The sequence below is a fragment of the Nannobrachium achirus genome (assembly GCF_963921795.1).
Source record: "Nannobrachium achirus genome assembly, chromosome: 5".
Lineage (NCBI taxonomy): Eukaryota > Metazoa > Chordata > Actinopteri > Myctophiformes > Myctophidae > Nannobrachium > Nannobrachium achirus.
This window is the reverse complement of record NC_137814.1, coordinates 41,573,158-41,591,527: the sequence shown is the minus strand read 5'-3', so window position 1 is coordinate 41,591,527 and position 18,370 is coordinate 41,573,158. Positions and strand designations below refer to the sequence as shown.

General features: G+C 43.6%; 1 protein-coding gene across 2 annotated transcripts in view; it reads right to left on the bottom strand.

The window, feature by feature from the left end:
* Window positions 1-18,370, bottom strand: part of slc6a9 (solute carrier family 6 member 9) — a gene marked incomplete at both ends in the record, with an annotated part of 75,678 nt that overhangs the window by 35,267 nt on the left and 22,041 nt on the right. Inside the window, one exon of one of the 2 annotated variants that reach the window (XM_080725456.1) lies at window positions 17,228-17,269. The exons of the other annotated variant lie outside the window; for it this stretch is intronic. Within the exon in view, the coding sequence (XP_080581582.1) occupies window positions 17,228-17,269 (42 nt within the window). Of the gene's footprint in view, window positions 1-17,227; window positions 17,270-18,370 lie in introns of those variants that run through there. 2 annotated transcript variants of the gene reach the window in all.

The following is an 18,370-nucleotide window of genomic DNA, read 5'->3' as shown; positions in this document are numbered from 1 at the left end:
GCAGACGTGCCGAAAACAGACGATCTACAAGCTCACAAAATTGTAACATTGCAGCACCCTGTGAGCTTGCAGATCTGGTTATTAGAATTTTTTGGTGCACCGGTATGCAACTAAGTATATAACTCAGGCTGACGTGAAAGCACGATGAGGATAATCTGCCAATCCAATTCGGAAATAGACCATTTTCTATTGAAACAATGGGATTACAAATGAAGGGGGGGGGCACAAAGGGGCAGCAAGAAATGCAAATCTAGCGAAATAGAAGACGAAGATAACGATGCGTGCACATACACCGGAGAGAGGGAGGAATGAAGCCCGATTCATACTTGTTCGCCCGACCGTGTCGCGCGGCGGACAAAGCAGACCTAGGTTGGCTATTTTTGAGGCGGGACACCGTTGTTCGACGAAGTACGGGTTGGGCTTGAGAGGGAATGGGAGAAATGGGACAGGAGTGGTTGATGCGTGCAGACAGGCAGGTCTAGCTGAGGCCGCTGCAGCCACACACACCCCCTCGCTCTCTCGTCCGCTCACTCGCTCGGCTTAACGAGTTCATTTAATTAGGGCTTCAAGGGGCATGGCTGTCAAGTGATGCGCGAGACTGGCCCGCGGAGCTGTTGGCCAATGCAAGCTGTTCACCTGCACCCAGCGCGCGCACGCACACACACACACACACACACACACACACACACACACACACACACACACACACACACACACACACACACACACACACACACACACACACACACACACACACACACACACACACACACGCATGCACACAAACAGTGTATAATATACATGTATATAGCATACATACATACTGTACATAAGAATAGGAATTACAGAGTGTATGATCCTGGATAGAATGTGTAATGGGTAATAATGACCAACCCTGTACTGTTTGGTAAGGCTGCACACGGCATGGCATATCTTAATTACAGAATTAGTTAGCACATTACATGGTTTAATTAACCAATATTCGAAAGCTCAATTAGTCAAGAGCAACTTTGGCATGGCACCAGGTTGGCTGCATTCACCATGCGTGCCATGGTCAAACAGTTGCCCGTTTCTGAGAAATGGTGCAGAGAGTGTGTTTTTGCAGGAGATTGACAAGTAAAGATGCAAAGAAGTAGGCTGCAGTACAATAAAATGCTTTTGTTTTTTTGGTTCACAGAAGAAGAGTGAACATGTTTGGAGAATCTGGTTTACAACTAGTGTAGCATAATCCCCTTTCCATGCATGTGGGGGAGGATGGTTTTGTCCTGTATATATTGGCACATCCCCAATAGTTATGATTGAGATGATACTATCGAGTAGGGATGGGACGATAGGAAAATGTCATATCACGATTATTGTGAACAAGGAAATCGCGATTTACGATATTATCGCGATAATCAAAATATCTCCAACATCCATTATCCTGGGACGGAACATTTGCCAAAAAACATTTGATAGAGAGTGAAAGAAAGACTGTATCAAGTACGTATATTATAAGTACGTTTTACCAATAGAGGGTTTAAATGGTACCGGATATGCAGCTCTGCAAATAAAAGGTGAACTGATCCCAGTGCATGACGGATATCACGATACATTAAATCTCCACGATATGATTATCGATAAACGATAATATCGCGTATCGTCCCATCCCATCCCTAATGTACACTAATGCAGACAAAGCTGCTACATCATCATCTATACACACACAAACATACTGTACACTCACGCACACACACAAACACACATGCCTACACACACACGCACACACACGCGGGCACGCACACACCTAAACAAGCATTATCAGCCTCTTTCCCCTTGGTTTTCACCACTATCAGCATGAGCCTGCTGCCTAAACAAGCATCCTCATCATCATCTATTTTCTTCCGATGAATCCTGTACAATGTGGAGTGAATACGTCTCATCAGCCTCTCTCTGCACCCCACATGGACATGTCTCATCACTGTTAAGTGGAAACACTAAATGAGCAGGCTGTTAGGGGGCTTTTTATGCCAGGGCTGGAACTGAGTGAGTGCTAGTTAAACACTTCTTCAGCCGACGTCTCTATTTTGGGCATGTCATTATAGCTAAAACCAAATAGGAAATACTGTACTGTATGTACGCAATATTCAAAGATTTGTCGGGAATAGCAAAGAAATAGCAGATCTACATTTTGATTAACAATATGAGAGGTATTCCATAACTTACTCCGTCGCGCCAATTCTTGGCCATCTGGCCAGTGATGTATATCGGACCAGTTACCCATATGGAGTCCCCTAGTAGGCTAGTACCCATATATGGAGTTCCATGTACTGTATATGGTACATCCCTTTGCACATACATGGAGATCACTATCTGAACCAGCCACACAGATATGGCATTCCCATATGAAGTTAGATATGGGCTTAATATTGATGACATCAGGGATCTCCATGTATGGGCATAAAAGGGATTCTGTTAGAGTGGTTCCCATGACATCACAACATACAATCCCTTTTATGCCCATACATGGAGATCCATATGTCACAGTGGTGTGTCAGGGGAACCACAGTGTCAGGCGTGATCTTCAGAGATACACGGATACATGGACAAGTTGTGCCGGATGTGTCATCACAGTGACATCAGAGCATGATGTCAGAGCGGCAAACCCATAGACCGTAAAAATGTGTACACACACGTCTACACGGACACGGACAAGCTGTGACATTTCTCATGGTAAACAATAAATCTAGTAAAAACTTATTTTCAATGAGTGACACATTTTTATCAAGCCAAGGACTTGAATTTAGACTCTATGACAAGGTTCTTCAACAAGGGGGTCCTCAGAGTTACTACAGGGGGTCCTCGAAATCTTTGTGTGAAAGAAACCTTTTTGTCAACCACTTGAACACTAGCGTCCATATTCTGAGAACTTTAGCCAAAAATAACGACTTGCGCTGCGAGGCGTTGTGAGCTTGTAGATCGTCTATTTTCGACAAAGAGGTTTGGTGTAGAGGGGAAAAAGAGCAGTCTAAGTACAGAGTGAAAGGTCAAGTTTATTAAGTAAATACACTGATGATTGTGCTGTCAAACGATGAAACTATGTGGAATCTATGAAAAGGTTGTGGGGGTCCCTGCTTCATCTCTCTCTCAACTAAGGGGAAAACATTGAAGACCCCTGCTCTATGATATCAACAGGGACATGTCTGTGATCTTTCAACAGCCCCAACTAGTAAACAGAAACGTCATAGTAGTAGCACGTCACTGAAAGCTTGGATTCCATGTGTCCCAGGAGAAGGAAGAATTTACAGAGCCATCTAAAAAGGGCATTTAGGGAGTGTGTGTGTGTGTGTGTGTGTGTGTGTGTGTGTGTGTGTGTGTGTGTGTGCGTGCGTGCGTGCGTGCGTGCGTGCGTGCGTGCGTGCGTGCGTGCGTGCGTGCGTGCGTGCGTGCGTGCGTGTGCATTCACGCCGGTGAACGGTAAACAGAGATTCGGTCATTACATAACTTGACCTACTTGACTTGTGTCAGTCCTCAGAGCTCAGAAGGTGACCAGATCCAGGGCATACAGTTGACCAGGGAGTCAAAATCATATCTTGTAAAATAATCCCTAGTTCAGGGGTCTTCAACGTTTTCAGGCCAAGGACCCCTTAGCTGAGAGAGAGAGATGGAGCAGGGACCCCCTCTACATATTGTATAAATATGTGATGCCGATTTTCATCGATTTCATAGATAGATTCATAGCCTTGTTTGACAGCACTGTCATCAGTCTATGTTGGATTCATGTTGTTAATGTGTATTTTCAGACATTTAACCGCTTAAATCGTCGATATTTTGAAAACTTGGCCCTTCACTATGTACTTGGTCTGCTTTTTTTTTACCTCTACACCAAACCTATTTGCAGAAAATAGCAGATCTACAAGCTCTCGTGAGGCGTTGAGAGCTTGTAGATCTGCCATTTTTGGCTAAATTCTCCTTGGAATAGGGATGTGAGGGTATGAACCCGAGCCTCCCTCCCTTTTGTGGGCATGTCATAATAGGCGATCATTTGGCAAAAATAGGTGAACATTCGGTGAGAGGACCATGTAAAGACCCCTGAGGCACCACGGTCAGTGAAGAAGTGCTTAACAAGGAAATATGATTAATAACAAATAAATGGTTTAGCGCAATGCCACACAAGTCTCTCATTATTTCATTTGTAGCTCCAAAGCAGGTCTAGGGAGTTGTAAATTAATTCCTGCAGAAAATTATAATGAACGTATAATCCTCTGATGCTGGAACAAAAAGAGAAGGAACAAAAAGATATTTGGAGCTCCCTGTTTGCTGTCAGTGACTTCCAAATAAATCCTTACAAAGACAAAACCTGAGGCTTAATGTGCTAAGCCATGGCCCAAGCTTTCCCCTATACCAAAGGTCTTCAACAGGGGGTCAGGGACCCCTAGGGGGTCCTCAGAGTTACAACAGGGGGTCCTCCAAATCTTTGTGTGATAGAAACCTTTTTTTCTCTTTTTTTATATTACCCATTTGAACCCTACCGTCCATATTCTGAGAACTTTAGCCAAAATAGCATATCTACAAGCTCACAACGCCTCGCAGGCTATTTTCTGCAAAGAAGTTTGGTGTAGAGGGGAAAAAGAGCAGACTATGAGTGAAAGGTCAAGTTTATTAAGTATTGACGGTTCAAGTGGTTAAATATCTGTGAAAACACAAATTGACATGAATCCAAAACACACTGATGATCGTGCTGTCAAACAATGAAACTATATGAATATGTTGAGGGGGTCCCTGCTTCATCTCTGTCTCATCTAAGGGGTCCTTGGCCTGAAAACATTGAAGATCCCTGCCCTATACATTCTCTCCTGCTCTCTGTGTGTCTGCTTGTGTGAATGTGCGCACGCGCAGATACACGGATGCATAATAATACTGCGTATGTTTTAATTGTCCGAGGGCGTGTGAGAAAGTTTCGGAGCAGCAGGAACTTTAATAGCCATCTTCACACTCCACTACTGTCATCCAATAGCATCACATCTGCACCAAAAAACATCTTAGTACCAGCTATATTGGCAGCCCATTGTTGCTTACTGACATTTTCACACAATTTCATGCAATTGTGGTTCTCCCGACCTGCAACGGTCTAATCAGTTCCAGTACTCGTTTAAAACCCATTCAGAACGGGTACACAGTATTGTGTATCATTATTTTATGCTTTAACTATTGAAAAACAGCAGATATACAAGCTCACAGCGCGGCACCGAGTGCCACGCTGCGAGCTTGTAGATCTGCTATTTTTGAAAAAACTTGAAAATAGAATTTTGACCCGATTCTATAAGTGTCTTTTGAATCCTTCTAAGGTTTTTTGAAAAACCTATGTTTCTAATGTCAGCAATCTGACCAGCCATCGTCAAAGAAACGGTCCTTTTCACTTAACTGGAGCTCAGTTAGTCTGTTCTTGAGAGACTACTATGTCAGTGGTTCTCAAACCTTTTCATTTGAAGGACCCCCAAACTGATATTTATTTGGCCACGACCCCCATCTCTTAGTTCCAGGGGCCCCCCAGAAGCAACATTTGAGTTACAAACGTTTGCTTTGAAAATACATATATTCAAAGATTTCCACACATTTTCACGACTTTTTCAAAAATAGCAGATCTACAAGCTCGCAGCGCGGCACCGCGCTGTGAGCTTGCATATCTGCTATTTTTCACTGGTTAAAGCATTCAATAATTTCTATGCCTAAATGGGTTAATTGTTCCAAGGACTGCACTGCAGCGAACGAGCAACCAGGCAAGCACAGCACAGTGCAGTTCATGCTCCGTTGTTCCAAAAGCATCCAACATCATCTCTGTCTGCATGACTTACACTGGAACACAGTGTACATACAGCACTGGTGTAAAGTAACTCAGTACATTTACTTAAGTGAAAAGGACCTTTTCTTTGACGATGGCTGGCCAGATTGCTGACATAGAAACAGAGGTTTTTCAAAAAATCTTAGAAGGATTCAAAATTTTCACGATTTTTCAAAAATAGCAGATCTACAAGCTCGCAACGCGGCACTCGGTGCCGCGCTGTGAGCTTGTATATCTGCTATTTTTCAATAGTTAAAGCATAAAATAACGATACACAAAAGTACCCGTTCTAAATGGGTTAAGTACTGTACTTAAGGTTTTTTTGTAGGTATTTGTACTTTGCTTGAGTATTTCCAATTTCCAGTACTTTTACTTTACTCCACATCATCTCGGATCAAAATATTGTACTTTTACTACAATTATTTGAGAACTTACTAGTCACCTTGCAGATATAAATTATAATATTATAAAACATACATTGACCAGTTTAGCCCTATGTTATACCTAAGGCTATTTGAAAATAGCCGATCTATACAAGCTCACTACGTCTCATGATGTGACATGTCGTGAGCTTGTAGATCTGCTATTTTCAAACATTTTACTTTTGGTACTTTAAGTGCATTTTGATGCCAACACTTTCATACTTTTACTCAAGTACATTTTGAATTCCCGACCTTTACTTGTAACGGAGTAATTCTACATTGCAGTATTGATACTTTTACTTAAGTAAAAGATCAGAGTAGCAGTACTTTTTCCACCACTGACATCCAGTATGTTTGGCTCTCTGTCAGTCTGCGTAGTATGTTCCACACTGAGCGCTAGCAAAGACTTTACTGCAGGCTTCAGACTGCTTACATTTCACTGTTATAAGTTATGAACAGGGTACTAGTAATTCTTTCTACAAATAAAATACCATATCTTTCCCTAACCATATGAAGAAATAATATTTAGCAATTATGACTCGTTTCGAGTTGGTGCAATGCGTCATGAGCATATTAAGATCGTGGAGTCATTTTGTTGATTGCCAAGTTGTGAATTGCAAATGTTGTCTTGAACGTTATTGTTCAATTGAAATGAGAGAAGGAATCGAAGAAAAAAAAAAAGTTATCCGTGACCAAACATCGTCACATGGCCTATTTCCAAATTATTAGTTTGTATATCATCCACGTTGGAATGATAATAAACAATCACCGTCTTCCAAGTAAGGTGCAGATCTGGACCAATACAATTACAACATGTTTGGGTTCAGGACACGATAAGATTTGAGGAAAGACATCGCTGCTCAGTTCACTGTTAGGACAGGATAGTTTGATAAAAATGTATGACTTTTTTCTTGCACAGTCGCGTCACTGCAGGTGAAAAACCACCAACTGACGCAGTGACTTAATATGAGCTCTCTGCAGCAGGTAGTGACAGCTGCAGTACACTGGTATGAGCGTACTCCTATGAGTGTACTGCATTGACTTAATATGAGCGTACTCCTATGAGTGTACTGCATTGACTTAATATGAGCGTACTCCTATGAGTGTACTGCATTGACCGATGAGGTCACTCATACCCCACTTCAAACAGAAACTCTTTGGATCTGCAAAAAGTGAATTGTTTGCATGTATGTCTGCTAACAGGTCACCCTACTTTCATCAGCTTTAAAACGACAGTTCTCTCTGTGATAATATTGCTGTCATCTATATGAAAGCCACGCTGTTAGTGCAATCTGACAAACCCTCAAATATCCCAAACTAAAACTCTTCAACACCTGGGCAATTCTGGTACAGCAAGGACGATGTATTATCAAATAGCCTACATACCGTAGTAAAATCTGGATCGTCAGTTTAGCTGTGAAAGTGTAAAAGTGGACCCATTTGTACACTTGTTTTTTACTGTGTATACACCTCTCTTTGCCCAGGCTCTGGCCTGCTGCCACATCCATGGAATGGCCACTAATGGCCACTAGACTATCTGTACCCTGAGTGAGACACAGTGTCCTGTACCATTGAAGGCCTGTGGCAGTCCAGCCTGGCAGTGACCGCAGTATGCTTCAACAGTTACAGGGACCATGGCCGAAGGCAGCAAATATCCACTCTGTCACTCTTTTCCCATGCGGTGTAAGCTCTTATATGCACCAGTATGCATGAACACATACTGTACCTATAGACCTACGATGGATGTTGGATGTTGCCATATTGTGACGTGTTGTAGTTTACTGGATGTAATCACGTAGGCACCATTTTAGTGTAGAAAATGCATAAAAGACATGAGATTCTCAAGCTTGATTTATACTTTACTATATACTTGCACGCAGGTGTTGCTTGCAGTAAATAGCAGATATAAAAGCTTGTAGATCTGCTATTTACCGTACTGAGCATGACACCGGCATGCAACTAAGTATAGGTTTTACTTGTCACTTTTCCCCTCATAACTGACAAGTGTCACAGACACACACACACACGCACGCACGCACGCACGCACGCACACACACCCACGCACATGCACACGCACACTTGTAATTGCAAAAGTTGTAGAATCTACTAGGTAGGTATGCCATCCAGTTCAATGGGTGGTATTTCCTCACAGCAAGCCAGTGCACCTAGTGACCCTGGCCTTAAGAATAAACATGACCCTTTGACCCCTTGCCAGCCTTCCAGCCCTCATAAAGGGGCTTTTGCAAAGCAGGTTGAAATGTGACGTGGCAGACGTTGAATGTGGGATCAGGCTTTGGCTCCTTGACCCCTCTCAGTTGCAATAACTGCCCGTGAGAGGGATGAATGAAATGCAGCTGTCAGTTATTTCAAGTCGGTAATTACCATTATAACGTATACAAGGAAAGACGACAGTGCACATCACTCTCTTTTGCATTGTTACTGCATTAGTCAACCTTTTCTGTTGTGTTGTTCCCTATGATCTCTCACTATATTGTCCGTAATTAACAAAAACAGACTTTTCAGTATTACCCGTATTACCTCTAAGTATATCAGACTTCCCACACCAGCACTTTCTGATAGAACAATAAGGCTGTTTAGCACTCACAGTAGCAAATGACACTGATCATCCCTTACATCATCACTTCCAACTTCGAAGATACAGAACTTTGAAATGGAGAAAAAGTTTGTTTTAGTAGAGGTTTTTGTCCCTTCAGCCATTGAGGCATTAAACAAAATAGTTCAAAACAGTGGGTTGCGCACATCCAGTTCGTTGCTGATGTTGGACACTGATGGCTGATAGTACAAAAGAATAAAAGTATGCTCAACAGCAGCCACAGTTGGCCTTCATCAGGCTCCATCCACTATAGTATCCAACATAGCAAAAATTATAACAAATAATACTAGGTCAATAAAAGTACATGCAGTAGCTACCAGAACCAAAACTGCATGTTTTTCTGGGGTCAGAATAGGGGTGGGCGATATGGAAAAATACAATATCATGATATTTTCCCAAGCTGTAACACGATAGACGATCTTATCACGATTCTTTTTCACGTTGGTTTTTATGGTTATTTTGCAAGTTAACTCGGGTAACTTGACCCTACGGGTCCATTTGGTTTCATTTGTATACTGTCAGAGTTAAGTGGAGACCTTGACATTTTAAAGTTTGAGAACTACTGATTTAGACAAAAATGCAGGTTTAAATTGAATTCTGCAATGAATCTCTGTATTAACGATTAAACAGGATTTTTTTACAAGGCTCCCTCAATTGTATCACGATATATAAGATATCTCTGAAAAGGCATATCATGGAGACATTGTATCGTCTCAACGATAATTATCACCGTATCGCCCACCCCTAGGTCAGAATGGAAGAAGAAAAAAAAGGAAAAAGAGCAATGGAAAACTCTCTCGTCGGGTCCAACCTCTTGTGACCCATGTCAAGGGTTACACCTTCTCCTCTCATCCTGGTCACTAGCAGCTGTCCACAAGTCTGACATGTTCAGCAACCCCTATACCGACAAACACATTCTGGAGACATGCCCAGTCAATGAGACGCTGCTGCAACGACACCTCATACCCACAGGGTGTGATCTTATAGGATCCTAGATGATGTTCTTGTCTAGACTTTCTAAAACACATTAATTTGCACAGAACATAGACATGTTTATGTTCTGAGTGTGATGAAGCAGCACCAAGATGAAAGGTTAGGGTTACGGATAAAAAAAAAAGAGGCTTGAAACAATTTCAACATGTGAAATTATGACTGTTATCAGTGACTGTAGTCACTATAATTATAGCTTGTGGTTCTGAAAAGTCATGACAATTATAGGAAAGAACTGTCCAATAACTCCAATATATTGAATCGCAGAGCTGTGGTCACATGCAGCACTAGCAATATCACTTAAATATATGTTTTCAACTGGTTCAATTGGACAGGGACATGAGCAAATTGTTGTTGTGTTTGACATCACATGGCCATAATGTGCAGATTCCCTGCCTCGGCACAAATCGATTATGCCCAAATACTGACGTGCCCAACATAATCCTTGTTGTGAGGCAGTGTCGTTGGGCAACGGTACTGGTTGTGTGTGACGTCAGACCAGAGCTTGATAAGCGAGAGAGAGAAAGAGACAGAGAGAGGGAAAGAGAGAGCGAGAGCCTATTTCACCCACACAATAACCTAGGCGAGCTGACGACGCAGTGTAAAGCACCATGTTTTTTGACTAAATCAACTTCTTCCAGTCCAATATATTGAAAGGTAAGTCAACGTCTATGTAATTACCATGTAAATTGAACAAGTAAAGTCTGCCTAACCATCCATCCAGTCAGTGAGTCAGTGAGTCAGTTTGTGCTGGGTTACTGTATGTGCGTAGTCTGTAGGGCAGCTGTGCGCCTGAAGGCTGCTCAACATAGCGAAGTCAAAGAGAGGCCGAGGCCTAGAGCTTCCACCGGGAGAGGCAGGGGGCCACACACACACACACACACACACACACACACACACACACACACACACACACACACACACACACACACACACACACACACACACACACACACACACACACAGCTACACTCTTTTCCACATAGTCTCGCTCACTTACTCGTCTACTAACCCTGCCCTTCCGCTCCATAAACCGTCCAGTGCAGCGCAACACCTGCTCCCAGATGGGATGGTTTCTGTGTGTGTGTGTGTGTGTGTGTGTGTGTGTGTGTGTGTGTGTGTGTGTGTGTGTGTGTGTGTGTGTGTGTGTGTGTGTGTGTGTGTGTGTGTGTGTGTGTGCGCGTGTGCGAGCGTGTGTGTGTGTGTGAGCGCGTGTGTGCGTGCATGGCCGGGGCCCCTGCTGGCTTCCCGTGCTCGATGTGTATTGTGCGCTGGAACTTCTGTATCAAACTGTATCAGTCACTTCAACGATATCACACGTGACATGATTCACTGCAGAGCAAATGCCACTTGAGAAAGTTCCGTTACACTGACATCATCCCAGCAACAACAACAACACACTTGAGGTATTTCAGGTGGAACTAACGCCATGCAGCCAAATTAGCATACAGTATGTAACTAAGACAGAGCCTCAGGCTAGACAGGCTGCATATGTGAAGAGACAGACAGATGTAAACATCAACACATTAGTAGGTTGTAGGGCATTCACCAATAGTGATTTTTAGTATTTGAATTATTCAACCTCAAAGTCTTCGAATAGTCGAATATTCGACAGGACTGGCCAAACTGTCAAATATTAAATAAGCAAGAGGCAAACATTGTGTAAATAGATGATCTACAACGCGAGGCGTTGTGAGCATGTAGATCTGCTATTTTCACAATAATTATCTGCGGAACCGAGTCACATTAAATGTAATAACTACAATTCCAAGTGCGTGTCAGGGTGGGGGTCCCCAGTTCAAATATGTTTATTTTGGGGGTCACGGCCTAAAAAGGTTTGAGAACCCCTGGTTTAGAGCATTAACAAATTCATCCACCAGGGGCATTGACAACTCATTCTTATGAATTCCTACCTAGCCAAGCTTCATAAACTATGTCTTTTTTTAAAGAGAAAACAATAAAAAAAAAGAAAAATAAGCGAATATTCGAATTCGGTGGACAACGTCGAATAGTGACTCTGATATTCGAATATTCGAATATTCGAATATTTGGTGAATGCCCTAGTAGGTTGTGGAAAGCAGCAAGATGTTGGTTGGTTAAACGTCTTGCCGTACGACTCTGTGCTGCTGGAGAACTGGAGAATTTCTGCTTTCTAACACAACAGCTCTGATTATCTTTTTGGCAAAGCACCATGTGATCATGCAAATCTGATTACATACTGTAGGCCTATTAATACACATCAACCATTTGGGTCAGTCTCTCAAAGCAACGTAGTTCCCTCAAGTTACTATGACTATTTCAGGCTACGCGATGATGTTTGGAGACAAACTCATTCTGATATCCAACACTGGGAACAGAAACACTGATGAGCAATTAGCCTGATTACAATTCAGTGACATGATCATGCAACCTTTGAATTGTACTCATAGAAAAACTGAATATTTGAATATCCAAAAAACACGCATACCTTGACATGGTGTAGATCCATCATCACTGACAATAAAACATCACAGACTCCCAAGTCAAATCCTGAGCACTAAAGTGCCGTCCGATCTCCTCTTACTTCTCTCTGTACAAGCATGTCAGGACCGATCAGAAGTGCCCACACCAAGCAATTACCACATCCATCTGAACTCCTTATTACTCCAATTACTAGTCAAGCATGCTTGGAAATCACGGATGACCTCAGACTTTTGTCCCGACACTGTGAGGTCGGCCCACCGTGGAGAGCTGAGGTCCGACCCAAGAAACCACAAAGGAAATGGAGGCAGGGGACTTCGATCAAAGAGGGGTCATTTAGTCTCCATGCGGTTCAGAGAGGCACAAAACAAGGGGTTTTGTATATAAATAAGTGCCTGTCGTTGAATGGAAGGGAAAAAAAACAGAGGGGGAAAAAAAACAGTATGGACACGCTATTTCAGGGAAAAGTCACAAAACAGTAAGGAAGTGAGTCTCAATACGATGTCATTTTCTCTAGATAATATTCCACAAACTAGTTGTGTGCAAGAAAAGGCAACATCTGTGTGAGGCTTTTTTTTAATGTTCACAGAACTAGCACCCGAGTGGAAAGCTTTGGCAGAGTCTGGAAAAAAAAAACACTACTGAAATACTACATCTCCAATATTTGAAGAAATACGAGAGGTCATCAGTGGAGATATGAATGTCGCTCACTTATATTTCATCCTCAGTGCAAGAATGTGCCCACCAGTGAAAAGAAGAGCATATTTGCGAATTCTGTTGCATTCAACATGCTGCGTATCGTAATCGTTATAAGATATGAATCTAAATGATAAGATATGGGTCAATATCTGATTCTGATAGTGACAACTCTACAGCTATTGATAACTCCAACATGAGAAGTGTTATACAGAAGAATAGAGGGTCACTTGACTACATCGCATGAATACATCAATGAACCAGATAATTTTTTATTCATGTTCCAAAGGTTTGGGGGCCCCTCTATGTACACCACTACACCCCCACCCCCTAATATTCACGTAGATGTAACTCAAAAACACACCCTTGGCCTACATAGATAACATTTTCCCTCGATCTCTCCTAAAAAAGCAGGAAAGCAGGTATTGGGTAAAGCCGCCATAAAGAGAAAGGTGGACGGGGGAGATAAGAGGGGGTGGGGTACTGGTGGGCAAACAGGGACGCTGGGGGCTCAAAGGTCTGACGGCCGTGTTTGTGGACACAGATGGAGAAGTATGTCATTCAAGGTTCCAGGTCAGCGAAGGGGGGAAAGAATTACATCAAAGGGGAAAAAAAACACAACCTATATCAAGCGCTTATTATACAGCTTGGTTGAATGCTCCGTTCTGATTGTCAACCACAGCATTCGGTGGTCTGATTTCTTTTGATAGGAGTTCGCTGTGCTCTGCTGTGTTGTGTTGTGCTCAACAACAGACGTTCGCACTCAGTTCATTGGTAACACCAGTGGAAACTAGAATCTAATGGGCTTTCTACCACTTTTTGTGGTCACATGTTCAAATACTGGATTCTGATTGGCTTAAAACAGTGGTAAATCAGTCAACAACCTTGAGTTGGCTCATGGACCCCGCCCACTGAAACAATTAATGATTGTAACTAAAGATCCTTGCAAGTTACAACTGTGTTTTCTTTCATTTATATGGTAAAAGTGGTAGAAAAGCAATTTACCATTCGAGGTCGTGGGTTGTTGGCTGATTTACCACTGTTTCAGGGTTGTTTGGCACTCGGCTTCGCCTCATGCCACAACCCTGAAACAGTGGTAAATCAGCCAACAACACACTCCCTCTCATGGTAAATGGCTTACATTTTCTTCAACAGAAGCAATTCAATCCTTTTTAAATCAATTCAATAATTTTTGTTATTGTACTTTGGGTCATTTTCTTTTCCCTATTTGAGCATGTCCGAAATGGTTAAAAATAGCAACGTGGAACGAAGTATATATGGTTTAAGTTGTTAAGTAGCCATGTAATGAGCAGGATAGGGCAGGGTGATTCCGCATCACCCAGTCGGGTTGTATTTTCTTAATGATCTCGCTCTTCATTACGCCTTAGATATTACCGCCCCATACTACCCACCACATACAGTACATCTGATAAGAATCCACTGCCGACTGTGAACTTCAAACAACCTACAGAGCTTTGAAAGCAGTGAATAATGGGTTGTAGTACAGTAGAATCCAATCTTTTTTCACCTATGGTAATTTAAAAGTCATGGATTTGCACTAGCACACACGCACACACACACACACACACACACACAAGCGCGCTCGCACGCACGCACGCACACCCATTACAGGTCCATTTTTACACTTTGACTGTGAGATTAACACAATTCACCAGAAAATATATTTTTGGAACTGTTGTTTGTGTCATGAGCACATCCACAGAGAATGCAAGGTGATAAAACGATTTAATTTCTTATTCAGTATGTATGAATGAGGCAAACTCTGTAGGCTATATGAATAGTTTGATGCAAATTGCTCCCTGGTGATTTATGTATTGTTTATTCATCAATGCCCTCGTTGGTCAATGTTAAATCAACACTGAGGATTTTACCATGTACACAGTTTTTATATTGTCGCTGTCGTGCAGAAATGGCTTAAACGGACAATTTGATCATACAACAGCTTCTCACAAAAGCATCAAAAGTAGTAGATCTACAACTTTTGCTCATTTTCTAATTTGAATCGTGAAAAGTAACAGTTCTGGACATACGAGGTTTCCACCCGACAGAGACGATAAGTAAGTACTCGCGCCGATATTGTGCACCCAAAATAGTCAAGCTCACCACAACACCTTATCATGTAGACCTGCTATTTTTGGCCGAATGGCTTGGCACACAACACAACCGAGCATAAATCAGTCATAAGACTGCTCGTGTGTGAAGATGATGGGGAGTGGAGCTGGAGTGAAATTCTAATATCTTGGAATACTTTCACTGCAGCACCATCATGTAGGACAGCCGTATCGTAGAGCAGTGGTTCTCAAAGTGGATTTCAGGGACTCTCTGTAGGTTCCTTCATGGAGGTCTAAATTGACCCTTACAAGTCTGTAACTTTGACAGTGTACAAATGGAACCAAATGAACCCTAAAGGGTCCATTTGGTTCCATTTGTACACTGTCAAAATTAAGGGGAGACATTAAAATGTCAAAATTTGAGAACCACTGTCGTAGGGGGTAGAGAATGCTGTGGTTGGTCTCCAGTCCTGGCCCACACAGTAAAACATGTCAAAGCAAGACCTGAGCAAGACCAGCATGACCATCTGAGCAGCCATCAGCAGGGTTGAAACAAGTTGAAAACACTCCCAAGCAGGCAGGTGCCCGGTATAATGACTATCAATAAGGACAAGATAAGCCAGAAGAAATACCTTGCAAAACGTGAAATTAAATGAAATGTCTTTCTCCTTACAACTGTGTAAAGTCGTTTGGCCAGCCATTCTGTGCATACAGTATGGCAGTGTATGTATGTGCGTGCGTGCGTGCGTATACCGGTATGTGTGTGCGTGCATGTATATGTGCGTGCGTGTATATGTGTGTGCGTGCATGTATACCGGTATGTGCGTGCGTGTATATGTGCATGTGTGCGCGTGAGAGTGTGTGTTGGTGTGCCTGCATCCAGAGAACTATAGCAAGCTGACTCAGCTTTGACAGTAGCAATCGGAAACAGGAGACAAGGACTTGGCTTGACGAAACAACTCGGCAAGGGCACACACACACTCATGTACGCGCGTCGTGCAGACGCACATACACACAGTCACACTTGCGCGTGCACACACACTCACTCACTCACTTCGGCACACACACACACACGTGCACATATACACGCATTGCACATACACAGCCAGATGCACATGAAAGGCTGGCCAAACTGCCGTTACGGAAATAACTACATTTTTTGTCTCAAACAAATGTCAGGGAGGAAGTGTTTTAAAGTCAGGTGGCGGTTAATACGAGTGCAAAACGAATGGTATCCACCGTGAGTGTGTGTGTGCATGTGTGTGTGTGTTAGGGAAGCACATAAATATCCGCCAGCCAGCCCCCCTCTCCCCCTCCTCCCTCAACTAGCTTTTTTTTTTTGGGTGGGGGGGGGGGGGGGGGGGACACTTCGTCTTTTTTACTCTGTCACTCTCTTTTCACACACGGAGGGACCAGCCCACTTCCTTACCAACACCATCTCTCACAGCGCTGCCCCGGACTTCCCACTGCAATTACTTATAAAAACTTTTCAGGCCCTGCTACACGTGGTCGGGTTTTTAAAGAGCTGCGTCCCCCTCCTCACGTGGTGCGGGGGGTATTGAGTCGTCACCGACCCCCTGAATGATCACCGAAAAATAAGGCGGCGCAGACAATAGCTCGTCTTGATGAATTCAATTCTTTCAGGACCCTGTACCGTCGTCCAGGCAGCTCCGGGCAAAACAATCGCCGCTTTGATGAGTCCAAGAAAACTCACTCTGTCCACAAAAAAAAAAAGAAAAGGAAAAAAAGAAAGAGAAAAAAAAACGAGGAGGAAAAGAAAAAAAGAGTCGCTAACTACTTCCGAATCGAGGACCTAAACATATGCCTCTCTGGACTGCATCCCAGGTTATACTGTAGTTCTATTTTCTGTTTCATCTCCCGATATTCTTAGAAGCCTCAAGAAGAAGAGCAAGACCAAGACACATGCAAAGGAAGAAAATAAAGAAAATTGAAAAGAAGAAAGGAGGAACCAAATAACATTAAATAAAAAGAGTTCACACTTGCTTCGGCGCACGCTAACGCTCGTCAAACTGGACGTGAGCGGGAACGACCCCCCCCCCCACCACCCTCCTAACATAGAGACGCATACAATTTTACCCCCCAAAAATTTCAAATAAAATAAATAAAAAAACAGCTAGATTTTTGGACTGACCTGGTCTGCAGTGGAAGAGACATTGGCGTTCGACTCGGACATGATTTGACGCTAGTGTGACCCAGTGCTGCCTCTCCGATGGTCACAGTTAGGCTCCTTCAGTTCATTCACACCTTTGCCTTTCGGTTTCCGCGGCGAAAACGGGAGGGGGTGGGTGGGTGGGTGGGGGGTGGGGTTGGGGGGGGGGGATGTCGTGGTGCGATGGGTGGGGGGTGGGGGGAGAGGAGGAGGAGGAGGAGGGGAAAAAATCACCCCCTCCCTTCTGCCCTGGCTTGATTAATGCCTGAATTACTTTCACCTCATTTCATCTGATGGAGCTCCGCTTCCTCTCCGCCCCTCTCTCTCTTCGCTCATTCGGCATGGTAGCCCTCTCTCTCTCTCTCTCTCTCTCTCTCTCTCGCTCTCACTCGCTCTCTCTCGCTCTCTCTCTCTCGCTCTCTCCCCCTCCCAGCCTCCCTTACGCTTACTTTCTTTTTTTACATGCCCCCACCTCCCCTCTCTCTTTCTGACCCTTTTCTGTTGTGTTTCACCATTTCAGGAAAATTCCCCATCCCTCGCACCCCCCCGCCCCCAAGATCCCCCCCCAACAGAACGACATAGGAAAGATCCCCAGTCCTTCTCCCTCTACCTCCACAATGAATGGCTCGTTGTCACTCCAGCACCTAGGCTGAATACAGAGCAAGGAAGCAGGGAGAGAGGAGAACCAAGGGGGGGGGTGAAACAAGGGGTGTTGAACTGCTAGTTTAGCTGGCCCAAGTGAAGCCGGGGGGGGAGGTAGGGTAAGGGGCTGGAGGACCCATGGTCTGCTGCCAAGCTCTTTCTCTCTCTCTCTCTCTCTCTCTCTCTCTCTCTCTCTCTCTCTCTCTCTCTCTCTCTCTCTCTTGCGCTTTTTCGACAGATTAAAGTAAAAGAGAAAAAACTGAAAAAAATGTGAGGAGCCCGCGCACCCTTCTACCGGACTACCCTGTGTCCCCCCTCCTCCGCAAACCACCCGCCTCTCTCTCTCCTCTGTCTCTCTTATTTCTTCCGTTTGTTTTCAGGGCAGCTGCCGCAACAAACTCCGTGGACCACCAACAACTCTCCATTCAGCAGTACTTGACTCTCCCAAATCCCCGTCCCTCTCCGCACCCCGACACTGCCAAT